This window comes from Lithobates pipiens, unplaced genomic scaffold, assembly GCF_037356315.1.
Source record: "Lithobates pipiens isolate NorthernLeopardFrog02 unplaced genomic scaffold, aLitPip1_a1.2 Scaffold_8, whole genome shotgun sequence".
Taxonomy (NCBI): Eukaryota; Metazoa; Chordata; class Amphibia; order Anura; family Ranidae; genus Lithobates; species Lithobates pipiens.
Window position 1 is genome coordinate 676,288,185 of NW_027507903.1, and position 20,939 is coordinate 676,309,123.

Genomic DNA, 20,939 nt, shown 5'->3' on the forward strand with positions numbered 1-20,939 from the left:
AAATTGAGACGAGCTTTGATGTTCTTTTTGCTCAGCAGTGGTTTTCTCCTTGGAACTCTGCCATGCAGGCCATTTTTGCCCAGTCTTTTCCTGATGGTGGAGGCATGAACGCTGACCTTAACTGAGGCAAGTGAGGCCTGCAGTTCCTTGGACGTTGTTGTGGGGTCTTTTGTGACCTCTTGGATGAGTCATCGCTGCGCTCTTGGGGTAATTTTGGGCGGCCGGCCACTCCTGGGAAGGTTCACCACTGTTCCATGTCTTCGCCATTTGTGGATAATGGCTCTCACTGTGGTTCGCTGGATTCCCAAAGCTTTGGAAATGGCTTTATAACCCTTTCCAGACTGATAGATCTCAATTACTTTCTTTCTCAATTGTTCCTGAATTTCTTTGGGTCTCGGCATGATGTGTAGCTTTTAAGGATCTTCTGGTGGACCTTACTGTGTCAAGCAGCTCCTATTTAAGTGATGCCTTGATTGTGAACAGGTGTGGCAATAATCAGGCCTGGGTGTGGCTAGAGAAATTGAACTCAGGTGTGGACAACCACAGTTATAGTATGTTTTAACAAGGGGGGCAATCACTTTTTCACACAGGGCCATGATGGTTTGGATTTTTTTTCACCTTTAATAATAAACACCTTCATTTACAAATTGCATTTTGTGTTTACTTGTGTTGTCATTGACTATTGTTTAAATTGGTTTGATGTTCCGAAACACTTAAGTGTGACAAACATGCAAAGGAACAGGAAATGAGGAAGGGGGCAAACACTTTTTCACACCACTGTATAGAATGCATAGAATCAAATCGGTAATCACATAGATCAACTAAAACATGTAAAACTATAGTAGGTCCTGGAACTAAATGAACAAGTATGGCTCTCTTGGTGAAACAAATTGTGGGGTTAATTGTGTAAGATTCAATGGGAAACCGGGTATGTCACCACGACACCCACACACCCCTGTCGGGAACTAACTGTGCGTGGGTGGGGGCATTACCGGTCCGGTTTTCGTCTGCTGTCTTGCCAGTTTCCCAGTTGTGGTATGCACGATTCACAATGTCTTATGCCGCGTACACACGGGCGGACTGTATGGCGTACTTAGTCCGTCAAAACACATTTCAGCGGACAATCCGCTCGTGTGTGGGCTTCAGCGGACTTTTTCAGTATGCATTCTGGCGTACTAAGAATTTCGGATTTTTCGAAATTCTGTCCGTCGTACTTTGGTTTCAGTGGACAATCCGCTCGTCAGTATGCTAGTTCGACGGACTAAGAATGGTGCATGCCCAGAAAGGATTTACACGGCGGAAGGGTGCTTTGCTGTGTATTGGACTTCCTATTTCTAGTCCCGTCGTACGTGCTGTACACGTCATCGCGCAAGCTTTCGACGGACTGTTTGGGTATCCGTGTGTGGTCAAGTCCGTTCAGTGGAAAGTACGACGGACTGTCCGTCGGATTGTATGACGAACTAAGTATGCCATACAGTCCGCTCGTGTGTACGCGGCATTAGATTATACGGATAGGTCAAAGTTCTACTTCGGAGTCTTGGTATAATGGCTAAACTCCAAGGTTAGTCGATGGTTTGAGTTTGTGTGAGTTCCAAGCAGTCTAGTTCTAGAGTTCGTCTGTGAGCCTTATGTATTATTATGGGGGAAAACAAGTATGGGAAGAGAGGTGTGGGGGTGGAGGGTGGGTGTATGTCTATGGATAGTTGTCCATTATATTTGTTAGGTGTAAAGCTCTGTCCCCCAGGTCAAGCTATGGGGAATTGGTTAAGATGTTGTGGTATTCTGATGGTTCCTTAAAATGAAGCCAACAGGCCCAAGTTTTATAGAACTTTGCTGGGGAATCCCATGCCTGGTGAATTAGATCTTCAATCTCAGCTATTTTCCCTACTCTTTGGAGCCATTCAGAGGTGCTAGGGGGAGAATTATCCTTCCAATGAATGGGTTTTGCTGCGTTTATGAGGTGTAGGGTGAGAGACCTTTTGTAGGCCGATTGGGGAATGGATGTATGGTGAAGTAGGTATTGAGCTGGTGTAAAGTCTGGGGTGTAGGTTGTTATTTGGGAGATAAGACGGTGTACCTCTTTCCAATGTGGTTGAATTTGGGGGAACGCCAACCAAATGTGGAGTAGCGACCCGTGAACAGTGTTGCATTGCCAGCAGAGTGGAGGAATGATGGGGTGGAATTTATGTATTCCGTCAGGGGTCCTGTACCACCTGGAGTATATTTTAAATCCATTTTCCTGTGCAGAGACATTTAAGAACCCTTTGTGTATATGGGTAAAGATATGATCCCATTCCTCCTGTGATAGGTCTGTTGCAAGTTCCCTTTCCCATTTTTGGCTGGTCACATTATCTTTGGGAGAGACATTAGTAAACAATATAGAGTACATGTCTGATAGTACATGTCTTTGGGGTTCAGATCTAGTGCTTATTGCTTCAAAAGGTGTATGATCTCTGCACCAGTTGGTGTAATCTTTAGGCATAGCTGTTTGTATGCGGCAATAAATTAGAGAGTTAATTTGATCGGTACAGTCTGTAACAGAGGAGTCTGAGGAGGATGTTCATTTTTACAATCGCTGTTCTCCCGAACCAAGAGAAGGTGTCCTTGTTCCAGTTGTGGAGTTCCTGTTGTACAGTTTTAAGAATGATAAAGTGTCACTCTGGTGGCGGGTAAGGAAACGTTGAGGGCCCTGGATTTTGTAAGATTAATTTGGAGGTTGGAGAGAGATTTGAAGGGGGAGGAATCTTTTAAGATGTTAGGAATGGGTAATGGGGTCTGTGAGGAATAGTAGGATGACATCCACGTAAGCCACTAGTTTGTATTGTTTGTATTTAATTTCTTTAATTTCTACCCCTTTAAGGTTCGGGTTAGACCTAACCCTAAGAGTATAGGCTCTAATTTGAGAGGGAGGAATCACTTTGATTGAGTTGGCTAGAAAGGGATCACTTTCATTCAGTTAGCCAGGTTGGGATCACTTTGACGCTTTTGGCCAGATAGGAATCACATAAGTGCAGTTGTCCAGGGAGGGATCACTTTGATACAGTTGACAAGAAAGCGAACGCAGTTGGCCAGAGAAGGATCAATTTGACGCAGTTGGCCAGAGAAGGATCAATTTGATTTAGTTGACCAGAGAGGGATAACTTTATTCAGTTGGCCAGAGAGGGATCAATTTGATTCAGTTTACCAGAGAGGGATCACTTTTACACTGTTGGCCAGAGAGGGATCACGTTAATTCAGTTAACCAGAAAGGGCTCACTTTAACACAGTTGACTAGAGAGGGATGACTTTGATTCAGTTGACCAGAAAGGAATACATTTTACGGAGTTGGCCAGAGAGAGATAACTTTTTTCAGTTGGCCAGAGAGGGATAACATTATTTAGTTGGCCAGAGAGGGGTGACTTTGATTCAGTTGACCAGAAAGGAATACATTTGATGCAGTTAACCAGGAAAGGATAACTTTGACGCTTTGACCAGAGAGGAATCACATTGGTGCAGTTGTCCAGCGAGGGATCACTTTGATTCAGTTGACCAATAAGGTATCACTTTGATGCAGTTGGCCAGAGAGGGATCACTTTGATTCAGTTGGCCAGAGAGGGATCATTTTGACACTGTTGGCCAGGGAGGGATCACATTGATTAAGTTTACCATAAAGGGCTCAATTTAATGCAGTTGACAAGAGAGGGATCACTTTAACACAGTTGACTAGAGAGGGATTACTTTGATTTAGCTGACCAGAAAAGGATAACTTTGATACAGTTGGCCAGAGATGGATCCCGTTGATGCATTTGGCCAGAGAGGGATCACTTTGATGCATTTGGCCAGAGAGGGATCACTTTGATTCAGATGACCAGAAAGGGATCACATTGATGCAGTTGACCAGAGAGGGATCACCTTGACACATTTGGCCAGAGAGGGATCACTTTGATGCAGTTGACCAGAGAGGATCAATTTGATTCAGTTGGCCAGAGAGGGATAACTTTATTCAGTTGGTCAGATTGGGATCACTATGACGCAGTTGGCAAGAGAGGGATCACTTTGACATAGTTGACCAAAGAGTGGTCACTTTGACAAAGTTGGCCAGCAAATGAACTACGTTGATGCCGTTGGCCAGTGAGGGATTACTCTGATTCAGTTTACTAGAAAGTGCTCACTTTGAAGCGGTTGAAAAGAGAGAGGGATCACTTTGATGCAGTTGGCCAGAGAGGGATCCCTTTTGACACTGTTGGCTAGAGAGGGATCACTTTGACACAGTTAACCACAGAGGGATCACTGTGATTTAGGTGACCAGAGAGGGATCACTTTGACATAGTTTACCAGAGAAAGACCACTTTGATGCAGTTGGCCAGCCTAAACACATTCAGCAATATGAGCAAATTACGGATGCATATTTTTTTAATCAAAGGTTTGTCATACATACTGTATGTAATGGTTAACGTTTGGTTACAACTCCTTAGTACCCCATATGTTGTATATATGGAAGATATTTAGGACCTGAACATGGACATTTCTCTATGTCTACTGCATAGTGCAGGTCAGTGATAAAAACGGGGCAAATCATTGAACATTCATTTTTTATTTGCTATTTTTTCACTTTTTTCTTCACATTTAGAAATGGTCTGTTGCTGAACAGCTGCACGAGGAGTTGGAATTAAGCCTCTACTAACTAAATCCAGACCCCCCCATATAGATGTAAAGCAACAGATCACTTCTAAATATGATCTATTACTGGCTTTAACCAGTCAGAAGGTGGATCACTATGATTTCTATTCGAAGAGACTGGAAAGATCCTGAAGTTCAGTGGTTCCTAGCTGATGGGCAGTTACTGACATGGGTCTGTGTGAACACAGATCCACACTAGTAATTGCCCAGTTTATATGTGTTACATAGAACTTCATTGATTCCTGCAGGGAAATCGGTAGGTTGGATCAGCTTTCACGCAGATGCACACCAGTGGTTGCCCAGTCCATTAGTGTTACACAGAAGTTCAACTGGTTCTTAATTGATGTGTCTTTACTTCTTATTTTCTCACTTTCTCCCTTGCAGGTGTAGCACCCTCTAGCGTGTGCTACTAGAATAGCAGTGCAGGTCAAAGCATTTGTCTGGCTCTGAGATTATTCACTGAATCTGGGTTAGGGTTACTAGTGGTTAGGGCTGGATGACTCATCCTGGCAGGTTACTGGTGCCTCCCCCTGGCGTCTGGAATATTGGAGAATGTTCTAGAACTAGAGGGTAGAGGTGAGGAGAAGCTGCCATGACTATTTATGGGACCTTAGCCAATAACCAAAAGTGGGATGGGAGGGGACTAAGAAAATCCCATAAAAAAGACTTGGGCCATGCCAGCAAGGGAGTCAGGTGGAAGATGGGGTAGTGCTGTGGAGAGGCTGTTGGTGGCCCTTGAACCCTGCTGGGGAGGAGTTATACTTTGGGCTAGAGTTCGGGATAGCTGGCCTGGAAGGATCCCACAATCGGAGGCAACTGGAAGGATTCATGCCGGAAGAGGCAGCGGGAGAGAGCAAACAAAGACGGGACAATACAAAGAGGAGAGACTGTCAGGTTTAGCAATGCTCTCTGAAGACAGTGGTATGCTTAAGTCTTCATCTTTGCCCTGGGGAATCTCCATGGAAGTGTGTTCCAGGACTGGGGGATTGTGTCAGTCAGGGGGACTGGAGCAACAAGTAAAAGGGTGGGCTGGCATCTTCTGCAGCAGTAGAACTGGGCTCAGGGTCTACAGGAGGGCAGAAGGAGATGCTGTTCACTCCATATTGTGTTATTTTATCCACAATGGGACAGGATGCTCCCAGCCTGTAAAGGGCAGCTGCTGAGTTAAAGGGGTTGTAATCCTATGCATTTAAGTGAAAAAACTTCTGACCGTGACTGCCCCCCCCCCCCACGTTTTACTCACCTGAGCCCTTTGTTCCCTTTGGTGGAGAGGAGCTCTTCCTCGTTTCCCAGGGTTCTCGGCTCTTGATTGGATAGATTGATAGCAGCGCAGCCATTGGCTCCCGCTGCTGTCAATCAAATCCATTGACGCGGGTGCTGGGGCGGGGCTGAGTCCGGCATTCTGTGTCTATGTACGCAAATGCTGAACTCGGGAGTGCGCCGACAAGGTAACCCCCAGGGAGATCGCTTTTCCCAGAGGGCTTACCGATGCGAGGAGGAGCCATGAGCACCGCTGAGGGACCCCAGGAGATGGTGATTGGGGCCACCTTGTGCAAAACAAAGTGCACAGTGGAGGTAAGTATGATATGTTTGTTATTTTACAGTAAAAAAAAAAAAAATGAAGACTTACAATCACTTTAAGACTAAAGACTGTTAGTTCCCCTGGAGTGATCAGCAGGAGCTGTACATGTGAACCAGGTTTGTGTATCAGGAAGGAAGAAGAGGACTTTCTGTAAATAGGATTGTCTCCTTTGTTCATAGTTCTAGAAATGTTTCAAGTTGGGCATCCCATATATCCCTACTCCAGCTACATTATCAACTAATAAAACATCAGAAAACAATCCAAGGTCTGTTTTCTGTGTTGAAATCCATGAAGGAAATGCTGCATGTTTGGCCATGTAGCAGTGGGGATTCCTAACTCTGCAACTCCTATGTGCGTGTGTGGGGGGAGGGGGGGTGCTACAGAACATATTTTAGTTTCTTCTAGGTATTTAGGAAATGGATCAGAACTTCAGATGTACTCCACATTTTCCATCATAACATCACATTTTTGTTGTCACATGCTTTGTAACTGTCTTACTCCTCTGTTCAATGCTCCAGCATCTGATTTTTCCTTCTTTGAGCAGCCACCAGCTTCAGCCAATTACAGAAGAGGTGCAGTCCTAAAGAGCTAGTGTTTGGGTTGCACAGTGTTTGAGCAACATGTCCATGTTGACATGCTAGTTGCTGGACCCCTGTTTTCTTGTCTAGAGCTTTTCTGTGCTTTCAGTAATTCCCACCATCTTCTAGTTTGCTCCCAATGTTCCCCAGCCTGCTTCCAGTCTTGTCTTGTCAATGTGTCCCAATCTACTTCCAGCCCCATGTTTTCTCAGTGTGTCCCAGCCTTCGGCCAGCTTTGTGTTCCCAGTGTGTCCCAGCCTGCTTCCAGTATTGTGCTCCCAGTGTGTTCCAGTTTGCTTCCAGCTTAGTATTCCCAGTGTATCCCAGTCTGACTCCAGCCTTGTATTCACAGTGTGTCCCAGTCTGCTTCCAGCCTTGTATTCACAGTGTGTCCCAGTCTGCCTCCAGCCTTGTTTTCCCAATGTGTCCCATTCTGCTTCAAGCCTTGTGTTCCCAGTGTGTCCCAGCCTGCTTCCAGCCTTGTACTCCCATTGTGTCCCATTCTGCTTCAAGCCTTGTATTTCCAATGTGTCCCATCCTTCTCCAAGCCTTGTGTTTCCAATGTGTCCCAGCCTGCTTCCAGCCTTGTGCTCCCATTGTGTCCCATCCTGCTTCAAGCCTTGTGTTTCCAGTGTGTCCTAGCCTGCTTCCAGCCCCATGTTTTCTTAGTGTGTCCCAGCCTTCGGCCAGCCTTGTGTTCCCAGTGTGTCCCAGCCTGCTTCCAGTCTTGTGCTCCCAGTGTGTCCCAGTCTGCTTCCAGCCTTGTATTCCCAGTGTGTCCCAGTCTGCTTCCGCAGCCCTGTAATCCCATAATCTCCCTACCTGATTCCAACCTTGTATTGCCAGTGTGTCCTAGCATGCTTTCCACATTGTGTTCCCAGTGTGTCCCTACCGGCTTCCAACTGCTTGATCCCAGTGATTCCCTACCTACTTCCAGACTTGTTTTCCCAGTGTGTCCCCATTGTCTTCCAGCTGCTTGATCCCAGTGAGTCCCTAACTTCGTTCAGCCATGTGTTCCCAGTATGCCTTAGTAAGCCTTGCTATTTCCTTCAGCCTAATCTGCTGCCATGTGATATCTGTGCTCCAACACTGCCAGGGAATTGTGGCAATGCAGTTGTGGTCTGCTTGGGTGAGTCAGAGGACCACAGCCTGAGTATCACCTGTAGAACGATCTCTCTACCTCTAGATGTTCAGGTGAAGACCCGGCCCTTTTCAGGGCTCTCGCTGTTGCAAAGGAAGCAGATTCTCCAAATATTCGGTGTCAGCTCTGTGACTTTGGCCCATCTGCACCGCTGCCTCAACCAGTCCTGGTCATCTACTCCGAACCTCGTGGAAGATGAGTCTTAAGTCGTGATAGTAATAATACAATTAAATTCTAGTGATCCCAAAGTTGTTCTGTTAAATGCTTAAAATGCTTTAGTATACATTGTTATGTAAGTCGATATATTATAGTATGTATCATTGGCGTCAGTAACTTTTGCAATTCTCCAATAATAAAATTCCAGACAGGTCACAATGTCAATAGTATCGTATTTCAGAAAAGCTCCATCTCTTATTGATAAAATGCTGTGTAGAGCGCCATTATATCTGAATTACATCACCTGAAAATCCCCCCTGGTACCTACAATATGTATATTAAGGTCTGTGTTCTTCTTCAGGGCTTTCTTATGAGGAAAATACATATGCCAATGTGGATGATCTTCATTTAAAAAGTATTAAGAAAGCACCAACAGCCAAAGGTAAGTTATTATAATGAGGGGGTATCCTCTTAATCTATTATGGACAGCTGAGGACCCGAGTCTTCATTTATAGGACACATGTCTACTAATACTAATAGTGCTATACTGGATTTACCTATCAGAAATAGCCTTTTACTATATCTGTATTGAGGTAATAAAAACCAGCATCGCATTGGTTGCCCTGATTTGGTATACATATTATACCTAAATACGATATACATGGCAGTGGCAGCTGGTGCTCAAAATGGGGGGGGCGCAAACAAACTATCAAATTCAGCTACTTTGCCCATAAAATGCAGCCACTGTGCCATCAATTGCAGCCACTGTGCCCAGCAAATGTAGCCACTGTGCCCAGCAAATGCAGCCACTGTGACCACCAAATACAGTCACTGTGCCCACCATAAGCAGTCACTGTGTCCATCATGTGCAGTCACTGTGCCCATCAAATACAGTCACTTTGCCATCAAATGCAGCCCCTGTGCCCAGCATATGCTGCCACTGTGCCCAGCATATGCAGCCACTGTGCCCACCAAATACAGTCATTGTGCCCACCAGATACAGCTACTGTGCCCATCATATGCAACCACTGTGCCTAGCATATGCAGCCACTGTGCCCACCAAATGCAGCCACAAGTGCCCATCAAATGCAGCCACTGGTACCCATCATATGCAGCCATTTGTGCCCACCAAAATCCAGCCATTTATGCCCACCAAAATCCAGCCACTTGTGCCCACCAAATGCAGCCACTGTGCCCACCAAATACAGCCACTGTATCCATCATGTGCAACCACTGTGCCCACCAAATACAGTCTCTGTGCCCATTATATGCAGCCACATGTGCCCAACAAATGCAGCCACGTGTGCCAAACAAATGCAGCCACTTGTGCCCATCAAATGCAGCCACTTGTGCCCATCATATGCACCCATTTTTGCCCATCAAATGCAGCCACTTGTGTCCAGTATATGCAGCCACTTGTGCCCATCATATGCAGCCACTTGTGCCCAGTAAATGCAGCCATTTTTGCCCAAAAAATGTAGCCACTTATGACCGTCAAATGCAGCCATTCAGCCATTTGTGGCTGTCAAATGCAGCCATTTGTGCCCGTCAAATGCATCCACTCCAGCATGTGTGCCCTTCACTCCTCTTCCTAATTGCTAGGCATCCAATAGGGTGGCCTGGCACTTTGTCCAATCAGAAAACTGGTCTGACGCACTGCCTCCTGATTGTCAGGGAGGAAGGTTATTGTGAAAATAGTGAACATTAATTCACTACTATCATCACACAGAAGGCTTTTCTAATCTCCAAAGAAAGCTTTTCTAATCTCTGAGGAAACTGAAAATCCAGTTTCCTTCACATGACCTATCCCCCCCCCCCCCCCCCCGGAACCCTGGATGAGAAATTATATATATATATATATATATATATATATATATATATATATATATATATATATAGATACACATACAAGGTCCTGAGGGATACTTAGTTGAAGGAGGTGCAAAACGATGCAGGAAGCATTGCCATCCATTGCTCCTCCTTGGAAATTGGCCAGCCCAGTGGAAATCCCAAAGTTCCCACAATGCACACATACACTAATATCCAAGCTGCTACCACCTACAAATGACAGGCAATGAGAGACCTTAAAGAGGAAGTAAACCCTGATGGGTTTACTTCCTCTTTTTTTCCCTGCAAAGGTAAAGCATAATGGACTACTATGCATCGCATAGTAGCTCATTATGTGTCACTTACCTGACACAGGAGCCAGCGAAGTCGCCGCTGTCCCCTGTAGTCCGCCGCATCCATGTTGCTTGTGGCGTCTCGCAGCTCCGACGAATCACAGCGGCGCAACCGCGATGACGTCACTCCCGCGCATGCGCACGGGAGTCGCGCCTCGCAGCTCCGCCGCTGTCATACGGCGAAGCCGCGATTACGTCACTCCCGCGCATGCGCACGGGAGTCGACAAATTTGGCAAATCCATTCTTGGATTTGCCGCATTTAGTGCGCATGCGCGCCGCTGTCTACGGCGCATGCGCCGTAGACAGCGGTGCCCATTTTCGGGCAAATATCTCCTAAACCATATAGGTTTAGGAGATATTGCTTGGACCTACAGGTAAGCCTTAATCTAGGCTTACCTATAGGTCCAAGTTGTTTGGAAGGGTTTACTTCCTCTTTAATTCTGACACTCAGGCCGCGTACACACGGGCGGACTGTTCGCCCAACCTTGTCCGCTGAACAGTGTTTGGGCGGACAGTCCGCTCGTGTGTGGGCTTTCAGCGGACAGTTTCAGCGGACAGTTGGATGGACAAAGTCTTTCGGAAATTCCGAAAAACTGTCCGCTGAAACTGTGTTTGAGCGAACAGTCCGCCCGTGTGTGGGCCTGTCCGCTGTACTTTCGAAATGAGCGGACTGTTCCCGCTCGGAAAGTCCGCCCATTTCGAGCGCGTGTACAGGTAGGCGGGGCCCGCGAAGGAGACGTCGCGGGCTCCGCCGCCTGGAATGGGCTTAAAGGGGAACCCCAACGCCGAAAAAAATCGGCGTGGGGGTTCCCCCAAAGTCCACACCAGACCCTTGTCCGAGCACGCTACCCGGCCGGCCAGGAAAGGGGGGCGAGCGAGCGCGCCCCCCCTCCTGAGCCGTACCAGGCCGCGTGCCCTCAACATGGGGGGGTGCCTTGGGGAAGGGGGGGCCGCGCGGCCCCCCCACCCCAAAGCACCTTGTCCCCATGTTGATGAGGACAAGGGCCTCTTCCCGACAACCCTGGCCGTTGGTTGTCGGGGTCTGCGGGCGGGGGGCTTATCGGAATCCGGGAGCCCCCTTTAAGAAGGGGGCCCCCGGATACCGGCCCCCCACCCTTTGTGAATGAGTATGGGGTACAATGTACCCCTACCCATTCACCTGTGAAATAAAGTACAAAAAAAAACACAACACAGGGGAAAAAATATTTTATTGCACAGCTCCGGGGGTCTTCCGTCTTCGGGGGTCTTCTCGCCGGACTCCTCCGCTATCTGTGTGTAGCTCTTTTACTAGCGGAGGAGTCCGGCTTTCTTCCTCCCCGCCGCCGGCCTCTTCTCCCGACTTCGGGGGTCTTGTCCCCCTCTTCGGTTCTTCTGCCGGGCCACCGCGCCTTCTTGTAGCTCTTTTACAGGCGGTGGCCCGGTCTTCTGTCGCCGCTGCCTTCCGTTCTTCTGTCGCCGCCTTCGGTTCTTCTGCCGGGCCACCGCGCCTTCTTGTAGCTCTTTTACAGGCGGTGGCCCGGTCTTCTGTCGCCGCTGTCGTCGCCGCCGCCGCCGCCTTCCGTTCTTGTTCTTCTTCTTGTTCTTCTGCTTCTTCTCCTGGAGATGTTGACTCGACGAGCTCTCCGGCCGGAATGCCAGAGCCGCGCTGTGCGGTCACTTATATAGTGACAATGGGGCGGTGTCACATGGTATATGTCACATGGGTTGGTCACATGGTGACCCCGCCCCCTTACGATGTCATAGTCCCCATGTGACATCAACCCATGTGACCAACCCATGTGACATATACCATGTGACACCGCCCCATTGTCACTATATAAGTGACCGCACAGCGCGGCTCTGGCATTCCGGCCGGAGAGCTCGTCGAGTCAACATCTCCAGGAGAAGAAGCAGAAGAACAAGAAGAAGAACAAGAACGGAAGGCGGCGGCGGCGGCGACGACAGCGGCGACAGCGGCGACAGAAGACCGGGCCACCGCCTGTAAAAGAGCTACAAGAAGGCGCGGTGGCCCGGCAGAAGAACCGAAGGCGGCGACAGAAGAACGGAAGGCAGCGGCGACAGAAGACCGGGCCACCGCCTGTAAAAGAGCTACAAGAAGGCGCGGTGGCCCGGCAGAAGAACCGAAGAGGGGGACAAGACCCCCGAAGTCGGGAGAAGAGGCCGGCGGCGGGGAGGAAGAAAGCCGGACTCCTCCGCTAGTAAAAGAGCTACACACAGATAGCGGAGGAGTCCGGCGAGAAGACCCCCGAAGACGGAAGACCCCCGGAGCTGTGCAATAAAATATTTTTTCCCCTGTGTTGTGTTTTTTTTTGTACTTTATTTCACAGGTGAATGGGTAGGGGTACATTGTACCCCATACTCATTCACATAGGGTGGGGGGCCGGTATCCGGGGGCCCCCTTCTTAAAGGGGGCTCCCGGATTCCGATAAGCCCCCCGCCCGCAGACCCCGACAACCAACGGCCAGGGTTGTCGGGAAGAGGCCCTTGTCCTCATCAACATGGGGACAAGGTGCTTTGGGGTGGGGGGGCCGCGCGGCCCCCCCTTCCCCAAGGCACCCCCCCATGTTGAGGGCACGCGGCCTGGTACGGCTCAAGACCGGCCGGGTAGCGTGCTCGGACAAGGGTCTGGTGTGGACTTTGGGGGAACCCCCACGCCGATTTTTTTCGGCGTTGGGGTTCCCCTTTAAGCCCATTCCAGGCGGCGGAGCCCGCGACGTCTCCTTCGCGGGCCCCGCCTACCTGTACACGCGCTCGAAATGGGCGGATTTGCCTCCGCCTTACGTGGGCGAGTCCGTTCATTTCAAAAGTTGAGCGGACTGTTTGGCAAACAGTTCGTTGAAACAGTCCGCTCGTGTGTGGGCAAGTCCGCTCATGCAAATTTTGAGCGGACTGTTTGCCGAAACTGTTTGACGAACAAGGTTGGGCAAACAGTCCGCGCGTGTGTACGCGGCCTCACAATTAGAGATAAGAGTTCAGGTTTTGCCCCAAACTTTAGCTCCCTTGCGTTTTAGTTAACAGGTCAACTAAATGACTTTTTCACACACCCACTGCAGTGAACCTCCTGATTCACAAGGAAGGTGTTCATTAGTGGCAGTATTACCATTGCCACTAATGAGTGACAGCTTCCCATTCAGGTCTGTGGTTGGCAGGACACTGTGGCTGTCAGAGGTTGAGCAACCAATGGAGCATCCCTGCCCCCATTCATCTGAATGTAGATAGTTGGACTGGGGATGATAGCAGATGTCATTGACCAAATATCACCACATGGTCATATTTGCTCAGTGATGTCAGCCAGCAACTTCGCCATCAATGTTTCCATTCAGCTGAATAGAGATGCATCATTGTTTTTTTTTTGGACATTGTGGGATATTATTTTTTTGGACATCAAATGAGATTATCTGAAACAAGGGGGGTGTGTTGCGCTTCCTAAATACCAAATATCCTTGATGTTGATGTTGACACTTGAGTGATGCACAGAGACACTTTTAATGCAATTTCCTAAGTACTAAGCACTATTTTAAGTTTACAAGCACTGTTTGCTTTGATATTATTATTTTTGATTGTACATTATTGTTAGTTTATTTGGTATTTAGGAAGCGCAACACACCCCCCTTGTTTCATTTTCTATAGTATTGAGAGCCAACTCATAGTGTTTGCTGCTCCCGTCAGAATAGAACTTTGCCTTCTGATCAATTTGGCCATATAGCGCGGGAGCCTTTGAAATACATAAATTAGATTATTTATTGGACTTCAGGGCACATTATTTTTGGACATCATAGGACAATATTTTTTTGGACATCAAGGGAGATTATTTTTTTTGGACATCAAGGGACATTATTTTTGGACATCGTGGGACTGTTTGCAGACCTTGTAGGACACATACTTTTTGGAAATCGTTGGACATTATTTTTGGATGTCTTGGGACATTATCTTTTAGATATCATGGACATTATTTTTGGACATTGAGGGATAATATTTTTGGACATTAAGGAAAATTAACTTTTATGCAGCGTAAACACGACCGGACTTTCCGGCAGACTCAATTCGATGGTCTTCCTGATGGACTGTCGGCGGAGTTCCGACAGACTTTCTGACTGAACGGTCTTGGCCACACTAAAGCCTCATACACACGATAGGACTTTGTACAAACTTTCCCTTGGATTTTTGTACAAAGGGCGTCGGCCCTGAACTTGTATTGCATACACACAGCAGGACTTTTTCAGCCAACTTTCACCAAATCATGTGGTTTTTCTGCTCTTTACCGCCACCTTTGGCCAACTTCTGTATTGTTGGCTGATCTTTTGCATTGGTTCTGAGCATGCCTGTTTGTACTTTGTACAAAAGTCCTATGGTTTTCTGTACACACGATCAGACTTTGCTCCATCGGACTTTTGTTGCCAGAAAGTTTGTCCGTTCGCACAGCCAACAAAAGTCACATGAAAACCAAAAAAGTTTGTCCGATGGAGCGTACACACGGTCGGATGTTGCTCTAAAACAGCTAATTTGCATGTTTGTTGTCAAAAAGTCTGATCGTGTGTATGGGCCTTCAGTCCGTTCGAAAGTCCGTTCACTTTGAACGTGATGACGTAAGACAGGGCAAAAAAAAAGGAAGTTCAATAGCCAGTAGCCAATAGCTTCCCTTGCGTCGTATTTGGTCCGTTGGGCCAGCACACAGACGAACGGTTTTCCCAATAGGAATTGAGTCCATCGGACAGATTTGAAACATGTTCTAATTCTAGGTCCATCTGATTTTTTAAACGAAAAATGATTGGATTAGCCCACACGTGATCGGATTGTCAGACGGACTGATTCCATCGGACCTAGTCTGCCGGAAAGTCCGGTCGTGTGTGTATACGGCATTAGACATCATAGACATAATTTTTGAACTTCTTGGGACATTATTTTTTTGACAACATGGGACATAATTTTTTTGGACATCAAGGGACATTATTTTTGGACATTTTTTAGGACGCGTACTTTTATACTTTTTTGGACATTGTGGGATATTATTTTTGGACATTAAGGAAAATTAACTTTTAGATATCATAGACATAATTTTTTGAACATCTTGGGACATTATTTTTTGACAACATGGAACATTATTTTTTTGGACATAGTGGGACATTGTATTTGAACATTGTAGGACATTATATTTCGAAATCACGGACATTATGTTTTGGATATTGTGGGACAACATTTTTTAAACATCCTAAGACAATAATTTTTGGACATACTGTAGTAGGACATGTAGTAGACATATGGTAGTAGGACATGTAGTAGACATATGGTAGTAGGACATGTAGTAGACATATGGTAGTAGGACATGTAGTAGACATATGGTAGTAGGACATGTAGTAGACATATGGTAGTAGGACATGTAGTAGACATATGGTAGTAGGACATGTAGAAGACATACAGTAGTAGGACATGTAGTAGACATACAGTAGTAGGACATGTAGTAGACATACAGTATCAGGGTATGAACCAGAACCTACACTCTCATTAGGCTGTATCATGATAATGAAATAACATGAGGTGATATGTACATATACAGTTATAGTGGAAGATTATTATATGATAGATGTGATATAAATATATATATATATATATATATATATATATATATATATATACAGTTATAGTAGAAGATTATATATTTCTATGCAGGGAATGAGCACACAGATGATCCGGGATGAATATAAAATGTCTTTACATGAGATAAGAATTCTGGAGGATTATTATACCGGCCGAAACACGCAGGATTATTCACTATCCTCTCTGTCTGTAGAGATTCCGGCTGCCAAGAATACACAGCACCGGGTGATGCTAATCCTGGGGGTCCTCCTAATATTGGTCTTCATTATTTTGGTCACCCTCACGACTTTCCTGTTCATTTCCTGTGAGTATCTCTAATATACTGGGATATTGGGGAGTGAATTTGGCGAATTTAGCGTCTGAACTTTGATTAAGTTCATGAACTTACCCCTTAGGCTCCATGCACACTGGAGCTCATAAACAGATGTTTTTTGAACTTTGGACGTTTTTTTTTTAAAAGCCCATAAACTCCACTTTATGTTATCATATGTGTGCATGCACACATGGACGTTGTTGGACGTTTATCATCAGCGGAGTTTATGGGCTGTGTTCTGAACTCCATAAAATCGCGTTCAAGAGCAGTACTGGAAACGCCAGGTGTTAAACGAGGGTTAACGATGTAAAAAGAGCATTAAGCCTCGTTCAGCGTTTCTCTGCCTCTATTCAAAAATCAATGGTTCCCTATGGGAGCCCATTGATTTGAATCGAAGTTGCACCAGAAGTTGGATCATCATGATCCGACTTGCGGTGCAACTTGTGTGCAGAGGATGAAGGGGAAACCCGCCAAAATGAAAAAAAAAATTGGCGTGGGGTTCTCCCCTCGGACGATACCAGACCCTTTGGTCTGGTATGGATTTTAAGGGGAACCCTCTTCACCAGAAAAACGGCGTGGGAGTCCCCACCCAGGGAATGATGGGGCGGTGATGTCATAAGGGGACTGGGGTTACCAGGTGACATCACCCGGTGACCACGCCCCCATGCCTATATAAATCGTTGCACACCGCGTACCCAGCATTACAGCGGGAGAGAGCGTCATGTCAACATTGGAAGAAGAGCAAAGAAGGCGATGGAGAAGACCAGGCCACCGCTAGCAAAAGAGCAGGCAGAAAATAGCAGGAGCAGTATAATTATTTCAGAAAGGCTCCACCTTTGAGCTCCAGTTTATGACTTTGACTAATTAGTGGCAGACATTTGTGAACACATCCAAGAACTACACAGGCACCAGAAATGTAATTACTGTGTCATCTCTGAGCCGGCATCTTAGTTAGTCCAAGACATAGATGGTGACCCTGGATGATGTCTGAACAAAGATGGCTCTGTCCTTCTGAAGCTGATGAGGGCATTATCGGGGAAGTATTGTGTTATCTGCGAGAGGTCATAAATACCCGGAGGGGTTACACTGACAAATTAGTAGAATGGTGCACCTACCATGGAAATATACACAATATACAGTATACAATATATGAAAGGTCAGCTTCTTAATTCCAAAAAGATTAAATGGAATTCAATGGGGCCTTATAATGACCACTGTGAAAGTGGACAATACCCAGATCATGTCTGTGCAATCTAAGGACCATATGTTTATTTATTTTTAAACTGTGTTTGCTGATGTGAGTTTTCCAACATTGAAGAACCTTATCTGACATTGTTTTCTATTTCCTCTTCAGATAAACGTGTTGGTGAGGAAATGTCACAGATGAGGAATGGTGAGTGTATAATGGTCTTAATGGTCATGTCACGATGCATTTCATGGGTTCCACATATTCCACTTCCTTGGGATCTGTGAAACACTTGGAGGGGGTCTCAGGGATTATCCCTTTAACATAAATGAGGATACTATTCTATTAGCCCTCTTCTATTGACCCATAATAGTGGGTGATCCTTAGGGAGGACAGAGGCTATATAACTGCATATCACAACCTTTCACCATCCAATAAACCATCCTGTAGCATGTGTTACCTGGGTAAGGCAAGGGCACGGCCTAAGGCAGGGTATGACGAACCTTGGCACCCCAGATGTTTTGGAACTGCATTTCCCATGATGCCCAACTACACTGCAGAGTGCATGAGCATCATGGGAAATGTAGTTCCAAAACATGGCACTACACCTTGAGTGCCAAGGTGTTTTGCTTGCGTTTATCTAGGAAGGTTACTTTGTGGTATAAGCAAGGAAGCTGAGACTTCTGCAGTGTGTAAATTTGATTTTACTATACAAAGATGCTGTACATACAAAACTATTACAATCTTAGGAATACAGTACAAGACTGACAGATCTCTATAACAAGCAAAATGCCTAGCAAATGAACAGCCTATGGTCTATAACAGTACAAATACACTTAAAATTTACTTATCTTCTGTTACTGTATGTTTGTGATCTCCCTTGACAACGATTCTTCTGGAGACCAGGCACCTCCTTGCATGATGAGTGGCTTATGATCTTAAAGAATGATGATGTATGTTCCTAGTTTATGCCTGAATCCCCTTTTTTTGTGTCAGGCTGTTTACCATAATTACCAAACAGAAAACATACCTGTTTACTGTAGCTGTGTAAACACTGGACTGTTGAAACTGTCAATTGAATACAACAATGGTGTCTACGTACCCATTGTATGCAGCAGCATTTGTTTGAGAAATCTACTCAAGCCAAAACCTGACAAAAAATCTATGAGCAACCACTATTGTCCCATGTAATGTTATGTCTGATTAAATTGAAAAAATCATATTTTAACAAACGCAACACACAAGATTCACCATCACTGGCATAAGGGATGAGATCCACCCTGCTACTGTCATCTAGGATCTTGAAGCCATCTAATGTGCCTACAACAAAGGAGGTATATATTCTAGGGTGGGAAAGCCAATGTTATACTGTGAAACAAGTGATTTTTTTATTGCCTATACATTGTGGATTCTGTAAATAGGCCGGGTGTGGCTCTCACGCGCTGTACTTTAAACATTTTTGTGAATACATTTGAATACATTTTATTCTCTTTTTTTTAGCGCCTAACTGTATATTATCAGGGACCTATGAAGTTTTGTGTAATGTTCTGTGGGTAGATCCGCAGTAATCTGAGATGAATCACCATTGTTATCATTACAGGTTCTCATTCCAGTGAAGTTCAGAGCATTCAAGCATCTGTGAGGAACCTGGAGAAAGTCCAGACAGCAATCAGTAAGATTATTTTATTCCAACCACTGGAACACTTACCCATCAAACCACCTTTCACCACAGTGTACAAACAGGATGTAGATATCACAAAGCCTCTCTCTATCTGTTTGTAGAACGATATATCCAGATATCAAACAAATTAGGTGAATTTTAATAACAAAAAAACTGACATTACAGGTCCATGACATGATGGGTCCTCTTCTCTCCTCTGCAATGGGTGGTTTGTGAGTCCTGACATCATGGCTCTGTGACATTACAGTTCCTCTTTTGTCATCAGCAGTGGGGGGGTCCTGACCTCATTGGTCCTTTTCTGTCCTCAGCAGTGGGGGGGGGGGGGGTCCTGACCTCAGTGGTCCTCTTCTGTCCTCAGCAGTGGGTTTATTCTGACCTCAGGGGTCCGCTTCTGTCCTCATCAGTGGCTGGGTCCTGACATCATGGGTCTGTGACATGATAGGGTCCTCTCCTGTCCTCAGCAATGGGTGGATCCTGATGTGATGGGTCTGTGACATAATGGGTCCTTTTCTGCCCTCAACAGTAGCTGGGACTTGGCTCGTGGGTTCTCTTCTGTCATCAGCAGTGAGTGGGTCCTGACCTCATGGGTCCTCTTTTTTCCTCAGGAGATGGTGGGGCCTGACGTTATGGTTCCATGACATGATGGGTCCTCTTCTGTCCTCAGCAGTGGATGGGTCCCGACCTCATGGGTTCTCTTCTATCTTCAGCAGTGGGTGGGTCCTGACCTCATTGGTCCTCTTCTGTCCTCAGCAGTGTGGTGGAGGGGTCCTTATATAATGGGTCTGCGACATGATTGGGCCTCTTCTGTCCCTACCTGTGGGGGAGTCCTGACTTCATGTGTTCTCTTCTGTCCTCAAAAGTGTGTGGTTTCTGACCTCATGGGTTATCTTCTGTCCTCAGCAATAGGTGGGTCCTGATGTCAGACCCATGACATGATGGATCCTCTTCTATCCTCGGCAGTGGGTGGGTCCTGACATCATGGTTCCTATTCTGTACTGAGCAGTGGGTGGGTTCATTACATGGTGGTCCTTAGCAGTGGCTGAGCCCTGACTTCATGGGTTCTCTTTTGTCCTTAGCAGTGGGTGAGTCCTAACCTTAATGGATTCTCTTCTGTCCTCAGCAGAGAGTAAGTTCTGATCTTATGGTTCCTCTTTCATCCTCAGCAGAAAGTGGGTTCTAACCTCATGGTTCCTCTTCAGTCCCCAGCAGTGGGTGGGTCCTGAACTCAGGGTTCCTCTTCTGTCATCAGCACATCTTGAATGACCTTATAATGACAAGGTGTTGCTCTCAGCAGCATGCTGTTGTTAACCCATGGATGACATACCCATGGGGGCTAGGTATTTGACACCCTGAGTTCACAGGAAGTGGGTTAAGCGGCATTGGACATCATTCAATCTGGAAAACTGTCAAACTATAATTACTGCAAGGGACATATCCAAAGATGCTTTTTATTTTATTTTATTTTGGTATTAGACTAGAATTGGGCTTGAAAGCAGACATTTTATCAAATAGGATTTCTACTGCCTGGTCCACCATGTTCCATGGTGATCATAAATGGTAACAGTCCTGAAACATTGTATTACGTGTAGAAACCGCTTCTCCAGAATCCCAGTATGGCCACATTACTAAATGCCTAGGATCAAAGTTCAGACTGGTGGATTTTTCTGTTTAGCAGAAACCATGTGAACCCAAAAGAGATGGGCACGTTAGTTGGTGTGTCTTAAACAAATGTATGTAGAGTAAGAGAGGTGTATAATGATAAACCTTATTATACTAATTGATGTTGGTTTTCCTCTGTTTCTCAGATTCCAACGTGAAGTATAATTTAACAGATGAAGTCACTGGTAATTATGTACTGCTCAATGTA

General features: G+C 46.0%; 1 protein-coding gene across 3 annotated transcripts in view; it reads left to right on the forward strand.

Moving 5' to 3' along the window:
* LOC143961998 (C-type lectin domain family 10 member A-like) overlaps nucleotides 1-20,939 on the forward strand; it is a 61,132-nt gene that overhangs the window by 1,278 nt on the left and 38,915 nt on the right. The window contains exons 2-6 of one of the 3 annotated variants that reach the window (XM_077471341.1): nucleotides 8,478-8,558; nucleotides 16,086-16,196; nucleotides 17,560-17,598; nucleotides 18,992-19,063; nucleotides 20,878-20,916. In XM_077471341.1, coding sequence (XP_077327467.1) covers nucleotides 8,478-8,558; nucleotides 16,086-16,196; nucleotides 17,560-17,598; nucleotides 18,992-19,063; nucleotides 20,878-20,916 — 342 coding nt within the window. The remainder of the gene's footprint in view (nucleotides 1-8,477; nucleotides 8,559-16,085; nucleotides 16,197-17,559; nucleotides 17,599-18,991; nucleotides 19,064-20,877; nucleotides 20,917-20,939) is intronic. The other 2 variants (XM_077471342.1, XM_077471343.1) reach the window with 2 other exon arrangements.